The sequence below is a fragment of the Artemia franciscana genome, chromosome 10, assembly GCF_032884065.1.
Source record: "Artemia franciscana chromosome 10, ASM3288406v1, whole genome shotgun sequence".
In the NCBI taxonomy this organism is placed as follows: domain Eukaryota; kingdom Metazoa; phylum Arthropoda; class Branchiopoda; order Anostraca; family Artemiidae; genus Artemia; species Artemia franciscana.
In genome coordinates, this window is record NC_088872.1 from 5,207,654 (window position 1) to 5,226,997 (window position 19,344).

The following is a 19,344-nucleotide window of genomic DNA, read 5'->3' on the forward strand; positions in this document are numbered from 1 at the left end:
CTTGACACAACGTTGAAAGTTATTTCAACGTGGTAACACGGGGACTTACAACTTTGAGCGTAAAAAAAAACTTGATAAAAAAAATGGAATTCAAACTATTTTATCCCAATCTGGACACAATACTGACAGAAGGTACGAAATGGCAACACAGAGATTTATTACTTAATTATGATGGAAAACGTCAATGTAGGATTCAAAAGGATATCTGCTTCTGAATGACAAGAACCAGAATAGGAAGCTTGGTATCCAAATTCTTGTATGTCCCTCTTGACACAACGTTGAAAGTTAGTTCAACATGGTAACACGGGGACTCCTAATTTTGAGTATGAAAAAAAAAAAATAGATAAGAAAATGAAATTCAAACTATTTTATCCTCTTTTAGACACAAAGTAGAAAGAAGTTACAAAATGGCAACACGGGGATTTAACACTTAATTATGATGGAAAACGTCAACGTAGTTTAGGATCCACAAGGATATTTGCTTCTGAATGAAAAGAACCAGAATAGAAAGCTTGGTATTCAAAATCTTGTATGTCCCTCTTGAGACAACGTTGAAAGTTAGTCAACGTGGTAACACGGAGACTTAAAACTTTGAGTGCAAAAAAAAAACTTGCTAAAAAATGGAATTCAAACTATTTCATCCCCATCTAGACACAATACTGACAGAAGGTACAAAATGGTAAAACAGAGATTTATTACTATGATGGAAATCGTCAATTTAGTGTAGGATCCACAAGGACATCTGCTTCTGAATGAAAATTACCAGAAAACAAAGCTTGGTATCCAAATTCTTGTATATCCCTCTTGACAAAACGTTGAAAGTTATTTCAACGTGGTAACACGGGGACTTGCAACTTTGAGTGTAAAAAAAACTTGAAAAAAAAAATGGAATTCAAACTATTTTATCCCCATCTGGACACAATACTGACAGAAGGTACGAAATGGCAACACAGAGATTTATTACTTAATTATGATGGAAAACGTCAATGTAGGATCCAAAAGGATATCTGCTTCTGAATGACAAGAACCAGAATAGGAAGCTTGGTATCCAAATTCTTGTATGTCCCTCTTGACACAACGTTGAAAGTTAGTTCAACGGGGTAACACGGGGACTCATAATTTTGAGTATGAAAAAAAAAAATAGACAAGAAAACGAAATTCAAACTATTTTATCCTCTTTTAGACACAAAGTAGAAAGAAGGTACAAAATGGCTACACGGGGATTTAATACTTAATTATGATGGAAAACGTCAACGTAGTTTAGGATCCACAAGGATATTTGCTTCTGAATGAAAAGAACCAGAATAGAAAGCTTGGTATTCAAAATCTTGCATGTCTCTCTTGAGACAACGTTGAAAGTTAGTCAACGTGGTAACACGGAGACTTACAACTTTGAGTGCAAAAAAAAAAAAAAAAAACTTCTAAAAAATGGAATTCAAACTATTTTATCCCCATCTGGACACAATACTGACAGAAGGTACAAAATGGGAACACAGAGATTTATTACTTAATTATGATGGAAAACGTCAATTTAGTGTAGGATCCGCAAGGATATTTGGTTCAGAACGACAAAAAATGAATAAAAGGTTTCTAATGCAAATTCCTGTGTGTGCCTCATGAAACAATATTTAAAGAAAGTCTAACATGGTACAACCTGAACCCGCAGCTCTTAGTACAGGTTAGAATTTGAACACAAACAATTTAATGTCCCTCTTGACAAAACACTGAAAGAAAATTCAACGTGATGGCACCACGAGGACGTACAATGCTGAAAGTGAGTTTTGATATAAGATAGGAATTTGACATCCACAATTTTTTTGTCCTTTGGATGTAACTCCAAAAACGAATGTCAACGTGACAACACAGAGACTTGACACTTTTAATATGATTAAAATGCAGCATAGGACCTGTAAGCCTATTTTCTTTTAAATGATAAATTATCAAGCAGTTCATGGTAACGAACAGTAAGTAAGGAGTGACCTGGCTCAATAGTTACCAAAACTCTAAAAAACGGAATTTTGCTACAAATAGATATATACAAAGAACCAGGGCTTTATGCAGGTTTCCAATATATAAGTTTCAATAAGTTTCAATCTTACTCATCAAAGGTTAAGAGCCTGAGAAAATTCGCCAGATTTTTGAAAATCCTAAAAGTCATAGAATTAACGAAAATCATACCACCAGATTCAGGCATCAGATAACCCTACTGTAGAAGTTCAAACGTATATCTGAAAAAATGTGAAATTTTGCATTTTCTGCCAGAAGAAAGATTACGGATGCGGGTTTGTTTGTTTGTTCTTCCCAGGGGTGGTTGTATCGACCCAATGAGCCTAGAATATCGCGAGAACGCTCAATCGAACAGAAATTAAAAATTCTAGTGCCCTTTTCAAGCGACCAACGAAATAGGAGGGCTACTAGGCCTCCTCCCACGCCCCTTTTCTTCAAAATCGTCCGATCAAAATTGTGAGATAGCAATTTTGTTCAGCATAGTTGAAAGGCTGAAAAACTATGCCTTTGGGGATATCATGACCCTCCCACAGCCCCTGGGGATAGATCTTTAAGTTACAAAATTTGCCTATTGTTTACGTCTAGAATTTGCAATTAGGAAGTATGCATATATTTTTGGGGCTGGGAGGGATGTTCTACGGGTGGGGTTCTTCTCGGAAGATATTCCATAGGGTGGGAAGTTTTCAGGGGGTGAATTTTTCAGGGGAAATTTTGCACAGGAGGAATTTGTCAGAATTACTATACGAAATTCTTCTTATGTCTTGCTTTCTCTTTTCCGTCTCAATTTTACGCGTGGAGATATTAAGGGTAATTGTCCGGGGTATTTTCAGCAGGATTGAATTGCTTAAAGAACAAATCCTTGGGGAAGAGGAATTTTTCCATGGAGGAGTAACCAGATTTCCTGGCACTATTTAAAAAACGATCAGAAATTAAATTTAAAGAAAAAAGAAAAATGTTTTAACTGAAAGTAAGGAGCAACACTAAAACTTACGAACAGAAATTATTACGTATATGAGAGGGTTACTCCTCCTCAACACCTCACTCTTTACTATTAAGTTTAAATTCTGTCCCAACCTTTTAAGAACGACTCCTGAAATACTAAGTTCGTTTGATTAGAATAATAAGAGGTTTTTTTTAAGTACTAAAAATCATTTTTTTAAAGTACTAAAAATTACAACAAAAATTCATTGCACTAGAGTAGAATCGGAAAATATTTGAAAGGCAGGAAGAGGTCTGTTCAATACCGTGCAATTTTGGCAAAATGCCGAAATTTAGTTAACGACTTTTATTTAGCAAGAACAGTTTTTAGAGGTTTCCTGGGGGGGATGGTTTCTTTGAAGCATACTACTTCACTTTTACTATATTACTTTTTAAAATTAGAACATTAATGTTATGTAAAGAAAAAATACATTTGATTCACTTTACAATATAGATTTTAGTTTCTAAAGTTAATAAAGGTACAGATTTGATGTTTACGATTAACCATTCGCCCGCCACCATAATTTCTTTTTAATTTTCATAATTTTCTCAGTGGAGTATTGTATTTTCATCATATTTTGGTATATTCCATTATGATTTACTTAACATCATGTAGTTAATAAATTTACTCGTACAAGCGCCTTTGGCGAAAAACACAAATCAAGGACTGTATCTGCAATAGAGATTTTTAGCTCAGCGAGTTTACCCCCTATATTATAAAAGGAAAATTGTCCTTTCATATTGTAGACAATCACCGTCTCGTTAGTTGAGGATTTTCCATTTTCTATATCTAAAATTATCCTAAACCAAAAAATTATATTTGGTTCAGTTCAGTTTACTCTTATTTACAACCAGAAAAGACACTAGACTAAACTACCAATAGACGCCCCAAGAAGGGTGCAAAGAGTACTCGAGGCTGGGCGAGTATGCACAACAAACTTTCTAACTATTAATTAACTCAAAAACAAAACAAAAAGATATGAAAAAGATGTCCAGTCTCTCAGCACCTTATAATAATAATTATAATGAGAAAAAATGAATAATAATAAACTAATTATGAGCCTCAACCTAACAAATACTTTTGAGCTTAATTTTGAATAGCCCTAGGTGCCGAGCCGGACGAATGCTCTTCGGGATGGATTTCTGCACTCTAGGCCCCAAAAATTTGGAACCAAACCATAATTGACATACATAGTAATAAAGAGGAGATAAATCAGCACAAACCTTAAAAGTCTTTGGTTGACCTTGAATGGATAGGGTATCGTTTTGTCCCTGATGGCCCTCTATGTGCCGCAATAGATTTCCTCTGTGGCGGAATGACTTCATGCAAACTGGGCATTGGTGGTCTTTCGCGGCTGGCACTGGTGGTGTATAATTAGGATCATGGTACAAATTGATATGCCGTCTAAAAAAGATGTAAACACTAATCTTAGGCCAGAAAAGGCAAAAATTCATTTTGAGCAAACTAAGAAACAGTTATGAAGAAACACAGTATGAAACTAACATTTAGTATCGTATTTCAGCTGACATTCATGGAGTAGAATTAGGTTCATAACATAAACACTTTAGTGCATCATCACAAATCCAAAGCGACTAGGACGCCCTGACAAGGTATCGACCTGATGTTAACTACCTGCGACGTAATTCTGAGCTTGGATCTCAAACCAGAAAAGCATATAGGCCTGGTTGTGCGTAAAGCATCAAATACTCACTGGCTACTCACTCACTCCCTACGATACCTTGATATTCACTGTCATGTGGTCTCCATATCTTAAAAAGGATATTGACAGAATAGAACGAGTCCAGAAACGTTTTGTAAAGGACTTCAAAGATTCGGACACCTTCCGAATGACTCCATAAACTTGAGACAAAAAGAACGATCTTAGACTTAGAAACCCTCTTCCAGTTAGTTCACGAGAACTTTGGGAACGTAAAAGACAAGCTTATTCAAAAAACTACCCAAAGCAACACAAGATCGCACAGTCTGCAATTGGAGCCTGTGAAGATGAAGATTACAAGATCTAATTCTTACCATCATTCGTTCATACCCCGGGTCATCAGGACCTGGAACAAATTGCCATTCCCAGTCGAAAAGATGAAATCACTGGAAGCCTTCTCCAATAGCCTAAACATAAACATACCATATCTCGAGACTTTCAACATAGGACGACTTTAAATGGCAATCTTGCCGTAGTCGATCCGCTCTTCGTCCTGCCATAACATTTTTCTTTTAATAAGGTGTTAGTTATGTGAAATTTTTGTATTAAGAGGCGTGAGGAATAAATTATCATTATTATTATTAGTATTATTATTATTGTGGCACCTATAGATAATTGTAAATCTTAGTATTAAACTAAAAAATGTACAAATTTTGTGCAAACTAAAAATTTACCAAGAAAAAAAATTGAGGTTATACAGATTATATTTTGCACTGGTGACATATTAGAACTTCCACTTGCGCATACAATTATGGTTATAAACCACCTAAAATAAATCTAAACACTAGTGCTGGGCTAGAAAAGGAAACAATACAGTTTTGGAAAACAAGAAATATATATCAAGACTACCTGAAAATGAAGAAGACGAGCATACAGCTAATATTTAAGACTGACGTCATGTTTCAGCTGACATTCATGCCGTAAAATTAGGTTTACGGTATAAACTAATATGGCACCAATAAAGTAGATGCAAACCCTAGTGCGGAACTAAGAAAGGTACAAACAAATTTTGAGAAAACCAGGGAAAATGTGCAAGGGAAAATTAAAATTGAGGTTATGTTACTAATATTTTGCATTGGTGGCATATTGCAGCTGTCGCTTATGCCATACAAGTATGGTGGTATAGCGCCTATATATATATATAATTAAATATATATAATTAAATAGGGCCCGAATATGTTAACATGTGTGTATCCAGATCTCAGAGTGCAAATACAATTCGGACCAAAATTATTTTTATAAGTCTTATGATCCTGTTTTATATATATATATATATATATATATATATATATATATATATATATATATATATATATATATATATATATCATGAAAAGAGAAATCACCAATGCTACAGCACAAACACAAAAAAAAAAAAAAAAAAAAAAAAAAAAAAAAAAAAAAAAAAAAAAAAAAAAAAAAAAAAAAAAAAAAAAGACAGAAGGAGAAAAGGAAGACTGTTTTCCTAAATTAGTGATTAATATAGACCAGCACTTGAATGAGGCCTTAACCCTACTCATCCATACAATCACATAGGTCAAACAGCATAGCCACACACAATCAACCATAAAGAATAATCCATGGACAGGCAGTCATGTCGTCAATAAGTATAAGTCGTCATTTACCGAACAATAGAAAAAATAATATAGACAAATAATTCAGAGGCAACACCCAACATAAGGGCTCATCAGGAGAATACACTGGCCTATATAGGGTTTCGCCACTCTAAATTCTCTACCCAGCCCAGTGTTGTGGCTACCACAGAATATCCATGGCATCCCCGCGTCAGGTATCACCCCCAAAATACATGCCTATGAAAAAAAACAGCAAATGTAAAACAACCAAGTAAAACCAAAACAACCTTATCTTGTTAATATATCCCTCCCTTTAGCAACAATAGGTAAACTAAATATTATAAATTTTATCAAATCACAAATATTAACACATTGCAAAAAACCTGAATGAACTAAACAATTATAGAATTCATCTTTACCATGTGGCTAATTTTTTAAAAAATCCGCTCAATTAGAATAACAATTCAAAATAAAAATTAATGGCGCTGTGACAACATTTCTCGAACCTCCGAAATTAGTTAAAAATTTCTTTAAGTATTTCTAGATAATTCTTTTGATATTTATTTAAAAGTTCGTTATAATGAAAACTAAATTTTTTAAATTGCCAAGTTAATTTATTTGCAGAAAAACCTCTTGATATCAATTTTTGGCTTAAAATTTTACATCTATTTTTAAAATCAATATAATTACTACAAATCCTTGCATAACGAAGTAACTGTGAGAAAAACGCTGAACATGTGATATTTGAGTGTATATTACTTTCAGGGAATGGGAAACTAATCACTTCAAAATCAAAATCATCCGTTTTATTGTACATTTTAAAACTTAATTTATTATTATCACAAATATTAATATTTAAATCTAAGAAATGATCTTCATGACCAGCGCCATGACTAAGCTCAAGAATAAGCTCTGATGGATATATATTTTTAGAAATATCAATGAAATCCTTACAATTTAAGACCAAAATATCATCTAAATATCTTTTATTATTTGACAAAGCATGTTTTAAATTAATTGGATTATTCTTATCCATCATATATTTATATTCTAGTTGACTTAAAAACAAGTCAGCTATAAATGGGCTGGCATTCCCCCCCCCCCCATCGGAATTCCCATAATTTGCTTGTACAAATCACCCCCAAATCTTATATAAGTATTGTATAAAACAAATTCCAATAACTCAAAAATCATATCCAAGCTGTAACATCTCAAGTTAACTGTAGTATTAAAGCAGTTTGTCCATATGGCTTTTTTATTATAACTGTCTATTTTTAAGAATCTTTTACTAGATAAGAGGAAAGATTTCTTTATAACAGTTTTTAAATTATCAAACACTATATATATATATAACAGACCACACAACAATTGATACTACAAGATTACCAGGCTCTCAGAGAACCCAGATCCTGCATCACCAGACTTGCTCCTAGTACAACACCAGTCAAAAAGTCAATAAAATTCTTTAGATCTTGGAGCAGCTCCAGTGGGCATGTTGCCGAACATGTGATTATAACGGACTAATTCACTATTTTGATCAATTGTGTTCACACAATTTTTATATAGACACATGTAAAATAACGTTTAGCATACAAACGGACTTCATTCATTGTACCGATACAGTATCATTACTTGTGTTGATACTCAATGACCAGACCATCAAGCTGCGATCTGCCCTTTAATAGAAGAATTCTTCGGCCATTGCCAAAACAACCTCGAGCCTATTGGCGGATTTCAGAAGTTTGGCAGAAGATGGAATAGCTTCTGGCTCCGGTTCGCTGAAGAGCTGGCACGAAATCACGATATATGGCAGTCAATCATAAGAAATCTCCTGGATGCCCGGTAAGGCGTTCACCTTAGGTCTCGTAACAAGTGCAAGTGAATAAGGAGCCCAACAAAATGGACGTTTTTCCCATTAACAAGTCTACTTATCTCAATCTCAGAAACTGGCTCCATGGCTATCGAATTACAGCTAATTGGGCCAAAATTCGATTAGAAATCAGGTTCAGAAATAGGAAGCTTACTGAAAAAGCGGCTTTTTCCAACTTTAGCAAAACAAGAGTTAAACACTTCTTGAACATTAAATTCGCTCTGAACAACTGAGCCGTCAACTGTCAAACTTGGAGGGATGCCAGAAGGCGAAGGCAAAGGTTTGAGGGCAGAATTAATCGCTTGCCAAGTTTTCTGGATATTCTTTCTGCCGTTCAAAATTCTTTAAATAAAATAATAAAGGCGTTGAGCCTTCAGAATCAAACAAGTGTAAACATTTCTTTAAGTTTTGACACATTGAAGGCGAGCATCAGCTGTTATTGACGATAAATTTTATTGAATTATGAACAATCTATGAATCTGAAACAAAGAGATCAACTTCTCTCACAATTATGAACGCAGTATTATACATAGAAAAAGTAATAAAAGAAAAAGTAATCATACTATGCCCATACCTATAACTGTTTCAACTAGATTAAATCAAGAAAGTTACAACTAAAATTTAATAATAAAAAGGAAAAATTACCCTATTAAAACGGGCTAAAAATTAAGGTAAAAAACAATGAACAGTCTGTGGTTAAAGAGCCCTTGTGACCCAAAAAGAAATTTAAATTTCGTGAAACCATTTTCTACATAAAATACTGACATGCTTATCAAATCAAGATTGTGTATCAGATTATACTATTTAACAAGTCTGTATCCAGGTGGGGGGGCTGTTTTTGACCCCCTCCCCCGGATTCTTGCCGACTCGTAAAAAATTAGCCACAAACATATAAACAATTTTGATGCGTTTTGTAAAGTTTGTTTTTGTACCGTCCCCCTAAAAATATACCCCACCTCCACTAAAGTCCTGAATATACTCTTTCTACTTCGTTTTTTTTTACTATTTTTTGACTTAAAGAATTTTTTATATTTTACATAAAATTACATAAATAGAAGACATACATAGAAGCGCATAAACAAGCAAAAGCAAGTATTTGACGTAGCTCATATCTAATATAAATGGTATTCACAACTAGAATAGTTCCGGCCTCATTCTCTTCTGGTCGTCTTACTCCTGTTCCAAAAAAGAATAAATCGCTGAATTAGTGTTCTTCGTATCGACCTATTACAGTTGCTACCACTTTCTGCAAGATTTTGAAACACTCGTAATGCCAGAACTTACAGACAAATGCTACATGCCGCCATATCAGTTTGGCTTCCAAAAAGGCCTAGCGTGTACCCACGCGCTTACTGCACTATCGTCAATACTTATAAGTCTGAAATACTTATCAATACTTGATAAGTCTAGTGATTCGCTCGTCCTAGGGAGTCATGACGTAAGCCATGCTTTCGACTCCTTGATTCACGCACAAATTCTTCTTGAGCTATATAAACGTGGAGTTGACACGTCTGCCATTCGTACTTTGTATGATACGTATAACCATCTTGCTGTTGTAATCAGGCTACCTGATGAGACCGTAACAAGTTTCGTTATTCCAGTCCGTCAAGGCGTCAGACAGGGATCCCTTACCTCTCCAGTTGCCTTGAATAACTGTATCCTGAATGCCCAATCCAGTGCAGTTCCTTCGAGTATTTTAAAAGGGATTGATGTGTCACTTATCGCTTATGCAGATGATATTCATCTGCAGTCGTCGCAGATGAGTGATTCAGTCGTTCGAAAGAAATTTTGCTGTTTTAATAAGGAATATGCTAAAATTAACCTTACATTCAATGGAGAAAAATCGGACGTGGTTCTCTTCAACTGGGGTGAAACTCGAGCAGGATTTACTATTATTCTCGACGGCGCACCGATTTCCCCAAAATCACAAATGAAATATTTAGGGCTTCCTATCGCTGACACTCTTAAAGCAACTAATAGGCTGTTGATCCTTCATTTCCAACGTCAAACAGCAACTGCATACGGATGCTTGGTAGCAAACAAACTTCGACTCAACCGCAAACTGCTGGCGAAACTTTACAATGCTTCTGCACTCCCAAATTTCCTATACCTTGCACCTTTTTGGCGTTTTTGGCGTACGTTTACGATAACCGAGACGAAGAAACTTTGGCGAATCTATTTCCGGTATGCCAAATACCTGCTTACCCTTCCACCATGGTCAAGCAATTCCTGGGTCATTAAAAGGTACGGCATCATAGACTCGAATGCTTCTATCAGGAAAAGCATAGAAGCTTATAATAGTAGAATTGGTCGGCATCCATGGAGCGCTATTTTGATTCAATGAATGTTTTGTTTTTGTATGTTTTAATTGTTCTTAAGTAAGGTGAAGTGTTGTTTAGTTTGTTAGGTTATTTTCTTTTTTCTCTTTTCTTTTATTCACATTATACTCCGTTTTTCGTGTGTATTATAACGGGTTATAAATAAATTTAATCCAATTCAATATAGCCCTATTTGATTCAAGACAAAAAAAAATGTGCAAACACTTACTTAAGGAGCTGTTTCTGTCTAAACGATTGGTTGCACAGATCACAGCGGAAAGGTTTTTCGTCACTGTGAGTCAACATGTGATTTTCTAGATGGCGGGCAGAGTAGCTAGCATATGGACATAACTCACATCGGTGGCACTTTTCGCCTTCATGTGTCTTTGAATGCAACTAAAACATTATATAACGACATTAGAAATACGACAAAAAACTAACCTCAACAAATGAAAGTCAAACCAGCATAAAACACCGCGAAACGAAATCCTAACGAAATGGCTAAATTGCTATTTAAGCAGTTGAATCTTTCACATGCCATTCTGACCAAATCAGCTTTTCAAATTTTTGGAAATTTCAGTCTCAAACCTCTTGATATCTACAAGGATATTTTTTTAAAATAAGCATTAATACCGAAAAGTAAAAAATAAAGTCAATAAGCCCTAATCGAAGCATATTTTTTGTGTTGTCAATAAAAACGCTTCGTTTCTTCTTTACAATTTTGAAGGATTTCTATTTTCTGTAATATTGTTGTTTTTTTTCTTCGGAAAGAAAATTTTTCAGCGCTTCATTACAACCGTATAAGGACAATTTGGGTTTAGAAGGCGTTAATACATAATTTCCAGAAATTCTAATTTCAAGTTAAAATCGAAGGGAAGTTAATAATGTTAGTTTTAATTAAATTTAAATAATTACAAATTATTTGAAGAGAAAGTAAATTGACAGTCTACGAAGAGAATAATTTTAGAAAATAGAAATAATTCAACAGGCTTTTTTCTTTGATTTTTTTTAGTTTCCCAGAATTTTACATGCGACATTATAATATTCAACTAAAAAAACTTTGGCACAAGCAGCCTCAAATTGGGAAGTTGTTGAATAGGCTGTTGTGAAGTTATTTTACGAGACCATTCTTTTAAAACCTTTAAATTTAACGCTTTGAAGGCCGCCGCAGCACTTCTGAAATACATAGACTAGAAGTTAGTCACAGTTCCATACACTTCAAAACAAATTCTCCACGTAATATACTAAGAATTCAGATCCCCTTAGCCAGAAAACCCTCTTCTATAGTTAAATAGTTGCTTTAAAATAGCACAAAGCTTATTTCAACCAGAGAAAGTGGCAAGCCCAAGAAAGTCTTCCAATTATTATTGGAATTTAGGCCTGTCATGCTTGACGTAAAAGACGTATCTCTATTTCTCGTGCGTTTAGCTTCATTCTTTTCCGAATTGGAAATTTTGAGAAATCAGTAAATCAAATGACAGTTTTATGTCTCCTCCACTGAAGACCAGCCATAATTTTCGAGTAATTAATACAACAATAAAACAGATCTAGTGAATGAGGACAAGGGGAGTCATTACAACCCCTGTCTCCCGGCTTGGGTGCAGTCCATAATTCTACAGATTATATATATATATATATATATATATATATATATATATATATATATATATATATATATATATATATATATATATATATATATATATATATATATATATATATATATATATATATATATATATATATATATATATATATATATATATATATATATTTGTGAATGAGAAAAGGAAGTAAAAATACCCCAGAATCAATAGAGGAAAAAGAAAAACATGAACGAGGAATGAGGGCAAGGGGAGTCATTACAGCCCCCGTCTCCCAGCTTGGCTTGAATGCAGTCCATGATTCTAGAGATTTACTTATATATATATATATATATATATACATATATATATATATATATATATATATATATATATATATATATATATATATATATATATATATATATATATATATATATATATATATATATATATATGTATATATATATATATATATATATATATATATATATATATATATATATATGTATATATATATATATATATATATATATATATATATATATATGTATATATATATATATATATATATATATATATATATATATATATATATATATATATATATATATATATATATATGTATATATATATATATATATATATATATATATATAAATATCTGTGGATGAGAAAAAGAAGTAAAAATACCCCATAATCAATCGAGAAAAAGAAAAACCTTCAAAACTGTAGTCTCTAAATCTGTTGGCTTGAGATCTGTGCACAGGAGACCAGAATAGAACCAAAAATTATGAACTACAGACAATCCCAGTTAATTTTATGTTCCATATACCAATATGAAACCGCACTGTTTTCCATTTACCCAAACTGAAACCACGTTATTACGCAGCACAAAGTATTTTTTACAAGTTACTCCGAACCTAGTGGTATATAAACGTCTACTGCACTGGATCTTTGACACAAGTGCAAAATAGGTAGCTAAAACTACCCAATATAAGTTTCCTATCACATTAAAGCTATATTGTTCAGTATTTACTATACCATATTATTCAGCTGTAGACAGCCCTTTCACATTTTGCTCTCAATCAACCATATTGTTCTCCCTTACAGTTTGCTGCAGGAGCTCTAGAAGCCCATTCTGCCACAATTTTGGGGATTCACAAGCCCCCATCCCTACCTCTCTCAGTTTAAGGATGTTAAGTATTAGCAGATGTTTTTCCACGCAAAAGTAAGGAGAGCTAAGTTGGTTGTCTATTTTTTTTTTTTTTTTCTTTCTCCGAAACAGAATAGGAAAGGATTATCCAAATTCATCTCGCAAGTGCTTTCATTGTTTTTGTTTTCGAAAAACAGAACCGAGAACAGAAGAACGCGGAGTTGTGGCTGTCCCAGACATTTTTTAGTCTTAACTAAAAACCCTACAAAAAAAAGGAAAGAAGCAGGAAAAGCAGGAATAGAAGTGGCAAGACTGATGTAACAAACTAACAAAAAAAAATTATATATTAAAAACTTTCCCCGACCAGATTTAGAAATTTACAGACATGCCTTTAAATTTCAAAGGGGCAAAGGTGAGAAAAATCACAGCTATAATTTAGGTAAGGTACCTTCAGACAACAAGAGAAAGGCATCTTACCTTATAGCTATAGCGGTCAGGGAAAGTCCGGGAGCAACGAGAACACTTAACTGGTTTTTCTGCAGTGTGAAGCTTCTGAATATGAATCCTAAGGTCCGTTTTCCTACCACAAGTAGCTGGGCAAAGTTGACATTGGTAAACTGGCTTATTCCCTAAACAAAACAAACAGATTTGTCAATAAACGGGACAAAACAAAATATCAAATGGCTTTATTCAATATTTCTATAGACGTTCCTTTTTCATTTTGGCTAGAATGCTTCAAATTTAAAATTAACTCGAAAAATGCATTTAAGGTGTGTCTTCACGAAGGTGTGTCTTCACGAGGGAATACTTTGTACCATTTTTTGCAGTTTTTATCAAGTCATCTTCTTTATTATTCGTAATAACAATATCAAGTATTACTAATTATTTCCCGTTTCTTGCGTAAACCTTGCGGTAGTGAGGTGGGTAGATCTCTACTTGGAATTGCAGAACCCGGGTTCGAACCCAACTTCTATCAGGTTGGGCCCCATGTTTGTTACCTGTCCCTGTTAAAAAGATTCAGCAAATTATACGTCGACAATTATCGGCACCGAGTTAGGATGAATAGCCTGTACCTCGCCTCAAACATAAGCAGGTAGGTTCTTGTAAAATTGGCCCATCCTAGTCTTTTTTTTGTATCCTTATATTTGAAGTGCTACGTATATACCACTGATATTTAGATACCGAATAGAGTTTAATTGAATGCACTTGTGGTAAACAATTGAAAATTCCATCATTCTATGGTCCTTAGAAGATCCTAACAAGTCCTATTTGCGGCATTAAAGACATCTTACCCACAGGAACTATATAAAATAAAAGACATACGTGGATTTTAGCGTGTTTTTTATATATTCAACGAGCCTGATTACATATCCTTAACGTTTTATAAGACGAAAATGACGTCAAATGTTAGGAGGATTTGCTACTTAGAGCTGTTTGGCAACTGGTGAGTAAAAAGTGAAGCTGAGCAAGGGTAAGATAAAAGCATGTGCAGCTGCATTAGCCTAGAAACAGTAAAAACACTAAAGAGTGGCCTAGTAGCCTAGCAGTGGTAGAAACACTAAAGAGATGAAAAGCTCTAAATTACTACTCAATTAATAGCAACACACCCATTTATTGTGCCAATAACATTAGTGTAATGTGCAAACCATGTAGTGTATCGGTGTCGGATAAGTTACACCTACTAACTTCAGAAGGATAAACGTAAATAAACGATTAAATCATTCAAAAACGAAAGAAAAAACATGTGTCAAACCTTCAGGGATTCGTAAATATGCTATGTTTGAATTAAAACACACGTGATTATTGTTGTTAGTCACTTAGTTGTCCATAAGCCTTTCAACTAGCACGTGGCCAGATAGCTTCTTATCTTCTACAGATAACAATCGGGTAAGTAAGTTCCCCAACTCACTCTATGTATCAATTTTAGAGGAGGGACCACTAACGATCTAATGGGAACTTTAAAAACTTTATTATCATACAAAGTTATTTCGCTATTTATTACGATTTCACTATGAGAAATATGCAAACGTCAAGTCCAATAATTGATACAAACGCACGAATTGGAATTGGAGAGTTCAGTGACTGAATTTATTTCCATAAAAGTTTTTAATTTATACTTAGGCGTACTCGATACCCGATATTGGATGCCCCATCCGGCACCAGTGACACGGGATACATGCTTGGATTGTAAATTACGTCAAGGGTATTTGCATACGTTAATTTCTCATTTGAAAAAAAATTAAATTCGTAAAACAGCATTATCTACCAATAATTTCACTTAACTTTTCCTCTACTCTTATATCTAATTTGGTTTTAAGCCTATTTAGTGTTAAAGTTGCCAACTAGATATGCCGCCTTGTTTTTATTAAAGTAGTTCCGGTCATGGTAAGAAGATTCAACACCTTAAAGGATTGCCCTATATGGTCCATTATAAACGTTTTTAGTTTGTCTTCGGATAGATATTTTTGAATGAATGTGCGATAATGACGTCAAATATACTACGACGAGACGGGTTGAGTAGGATTTTAAATTCAAACACCCTGAAAAAAGCATGATAAGCGAAGGTATTCAATATTATTTTATTTAATATTTTGTTATTTTATTTATTCATTATTAATTGTATATATTACTATTCGTTATTATTTATTTACTATTATTTATTATAATTTTTATTTTTATATTCTATTTTATAAAATATACTGTAAATGGAGAAAATACAAAAGAAGCAATTCATATGAAAAATATGGGTAATGGGGAAAATAAAAGATTACAAGATTTTGATATTTGTCAAGATGTCTATCAAGAATTTGAAAGATATCATTTTTGCACTCCGAAATAATCCCTATGGAAAGCAAGCATAAATAAGGAAGTAAGTTAAACCAACTAGATGAAAGCAACAAGTATAACATAGGAAATAGGAAACTTGTGCCTCCCTCCTCCAAATATTTTTAAGCTTTTAAGCATTTTTTTTAAGGAAAATGATTTTTAAGTATTTTTATATTTTTAAGGAAAAAATGTAAAAACAAATGGTTCACTTACCAGAATGAATATTTTTATGCGATTTCAAACTATTAGACTGAGTAAATCTAGCCAAACAAATGTCACACTCATAAGGCTTCTCTCCAGTATGAATCCGTAGATGCCTCTTCAACTTGAATGTATCAGGACTAGCGTAGGTACAATGAGGGCACTGAAATAAACCAAATCGTATCTACAACAACTAATTAGACGATGTCGAAAAAAAAAATCCCCATACTGATTCATGGCCCCGATTCAAATACGATTCTTTGCCAAATTAAGTAAGTCACAGTAACAATTTATTTTATCTACATTTTGTGTAAGGCCAAGGGGTGTGTTACCTCTCCCTCTAATTAAGATTAATATTTTGTCGCTTCGAGTGAAATTTATATTCAGTTTTACTTTTAAAACATAGGTTACTATTAAATTGTGTTTATTTTTCGGTCTCCATATTAGAGAAAAAGAAAATTTTCCTTATTATTCAGAAAATATACATACCCGAATTTTGGATTTATTCTTCATATTTAGTCACAATTTGGCCCCCTTTTTTTTTCCTTTTACTGCTTACATATTTTACAGACAAGACCGTATCCAGAGGGTGGGGGGTAAAGTTTTTTTTAACCTCCCCCAAACAAAAATCCCGGATATGGCCTTGTTTACAGCCTTTTAAAACACTATTAATCATTTTATGAGGTAATGGGAGGAAGAAATATAGAAACCATCAAATTTTAAAAAACGTGACAAAGAAAGGAAAGAAAGAGAGAAAAGAAACTGCCCTGAGAAGCCGGAAAAGAATAGGAGGAAATCAAGAAACAAGAGAGAATGAAAACTAACCTAACGAAAACAACCAAGTCGCAATACAAAATAGAAAACTAGGCAAATAAAACTCTATTTAGGTTAAAAAGAAAAGAAAAAAAGGATAGCTTCGATTAAGATTGGCCTAATGCAAGTCCCTCTAAAAACTTCGAAAGAAAATATTTGAGATCTGTTCTTGCAAAATCTTGCATACGCGTATATCACCTACAAGTAAGGATTATAAATGTGCAGACTTAATAATTTTCAGCTCCACTATTTTGGTTTGGTGATACATAGTCTCAGCAACTAATAGATCAGTTTTATAGTTGAAATCGTTTTTAAACAATAAATGAAAAGGATATAACATGACCTCTTCTTTTTCAACTGACCGTGCTTTAGTGGACCTTTATTATAAGTTTATCTTTCAAGCTTCAAACTTAAGTTTCTCCAAACCAGAGAAGTTGGTCGAGTCTTCGTTCTTTCTCTTTTATCTTAAGGCGATACGGACATAGGGCCCCCTAGCGAATTAGGTTAGCTAATTCGAATTAGAATTAGGTTGATAAGGCCTGCCGAAGCAGGCCTTATCAAGCCGAATATCTTCTGGTCTCACCCTAAACATCTAGTATGAACAATGAGCGCTGTTCCAATTGTCCAGTATTGAAATTATTCAAGTAAAGAATAAGAATCTTGGGATTTGAGCACCCAAAACGAAACAGTAATTTTCAAAACATTAAACTGGATACAATTTTTAAGAGCTTTTATTGAATTTTTTTCTAGCGCAAAACAGCTTACTCACGAAGAATATAGCAAAAACGTAGAACTGTTCAAATTATTCTAAATTATTCTGCCTGTTACGGGAAACGACAAAAACTGGAAACATGGTTTACCTGGAAATCTTTTTTTTTTCTTTTTTTTTTACTGATGCATGTCTCGAGTTGAAATATACATATTCACGGATGCCTTTTTTTAATTACTACGTTGAAATATATCAACGAAGTAACATGACGCAAGAGCTTAAACAAAAGGCAGATAGAATGAATATACAATAACCAATCCCCCCCCCAAAAAAAAAAAATCACATGGCGCCATTGCTAAAAATTTTAACAAACGATCCAGATTCCAGATTTTTTTTTTCTTTCTTCAAAGGTAGGACAAAATGAAAATTTTTTTTTCTCCAAACAAATTATTGAGAAACCCTTTCTAAAATTGAATTTTTCCATTTTGAAAAAAACTGATGTGCCAACGTCCGAAAAATATTATTAGTTTCTAGTCTTCTGCTATTTCCCCATAACACATCAAAACGAAAAGCAATGAATGAAGGAAATAATAATCTAGGAAAGCAAGGAAGTTTAACATAGAACAAACTCAAAGAAAATATACCTGATACGGTCTTTCTCCAGTATGACATCGCATATGACGCTTCAGCTTACTCAATTCCACAGATGAATAATCACATTCTGTACAGTGGTGAGGCTTTTCCAATGTATGACGATATCTTATATGCCTTACCAGCTCACCTACATAAATTGAAAACAATTATAACCTATTAAAATAATTAATTATGACTAAAAATTTAGTTATAAATAAAAAATAAATTAAATTGCAGTAAATTAAAATAACAAATATAATATAAAAAATAGAATGATCTCTAGTAAGACATCGCATATGACGCTTGAGCTTACTCAATCCCACCAATGAATAATCACATTTTGTACAGTGGTGAGGCTTTTCCAATGTATGACGATATCTTATATGCCTTACCAGCTCATATAAATTGAAAACAATTATAACTGAAATCGATAAATTGAAATAATTTATTATGACTAAAAATTAAATTATAATCATAAACGAAAAATAAATTAAATTACAGTAAATTAAAATAACAAATAGAATAATTACTAAATGAATAAATTACTAAAGTTACTAAAGATAATGCATATTGCAACTTTAAACGCACTTTGCCACGCCTTTTGTATAAGAGTGCATCCCCCTCAGAGCAACTTGATAATTCGAGAACCCTTCTGCCCCATATTTGTCGAAAGACCATACCCCTCCTCCCCAATACAACTTGAAAAACAGTTTTCCTATTTATACTCCTCTTCATGAAAAAATATTTACTCCTCCACTTTTAGCAACAAATTAAAGCATAAGAAATTCGGACATTACAAGACTCACTACGATAACCAGTTTCAACGGTAGAAAAATAGTAATAATAGAGTAAAAAATGACTAGATATGGTTAACACTTCTACTGTCCATGGCAGTGCACTCCCTTACTTGGTTCTGGAATAGAGAAATGTAACCTCAGAACTTCTACCCTTTCCTCGA

The 19,344-nt window shown here is 33.4% G+C and overlaps 1 protein-coding gene across 6 annotated transcripts in view; it reads right to left on the bottom strand.

The window, feature by feature from the left end:
• Positions 1–19,344, bottom strand: part of LOC136031688 (transcriptional repressor CTCF-like) — a 62,445-nt gene that overhangs the window by 17,501 nt on the left and 25,600 nt on the right. For 4 of the 6 annotated variants that reach the window (XM_065711367.1, XM_065711370.1, XM_065711369.1 and 1 more), the window contains exons 8-12: positions 18,398–18,534; positions 16,244–16,394; positions 13,682–13,833; positions 10,695–10,861; positions 4,210–4,390 (exon numbers count right to left, since the gene is read on the bottom strand). In XM_065711367.1, coding sequence (XP_065567439.1) covers positions 4,210–4,390; positions 10,695–10,861; positions 13,682–13,833; positions 16,244–16,394; positions 18,398–18,534 — 788 coding nt within the window. The remainder of the gene's footprint in view (positions 1–4,209; positions 4,391–10,694; positions 10,862–13,681; positions 13,834–16,243; positions 16,395–18,397; positions 18,535–19,344) is intronic. The other 2 variants (XM_065711371.1, XM_065711372.1) reach the window with 1 other exon arrangement.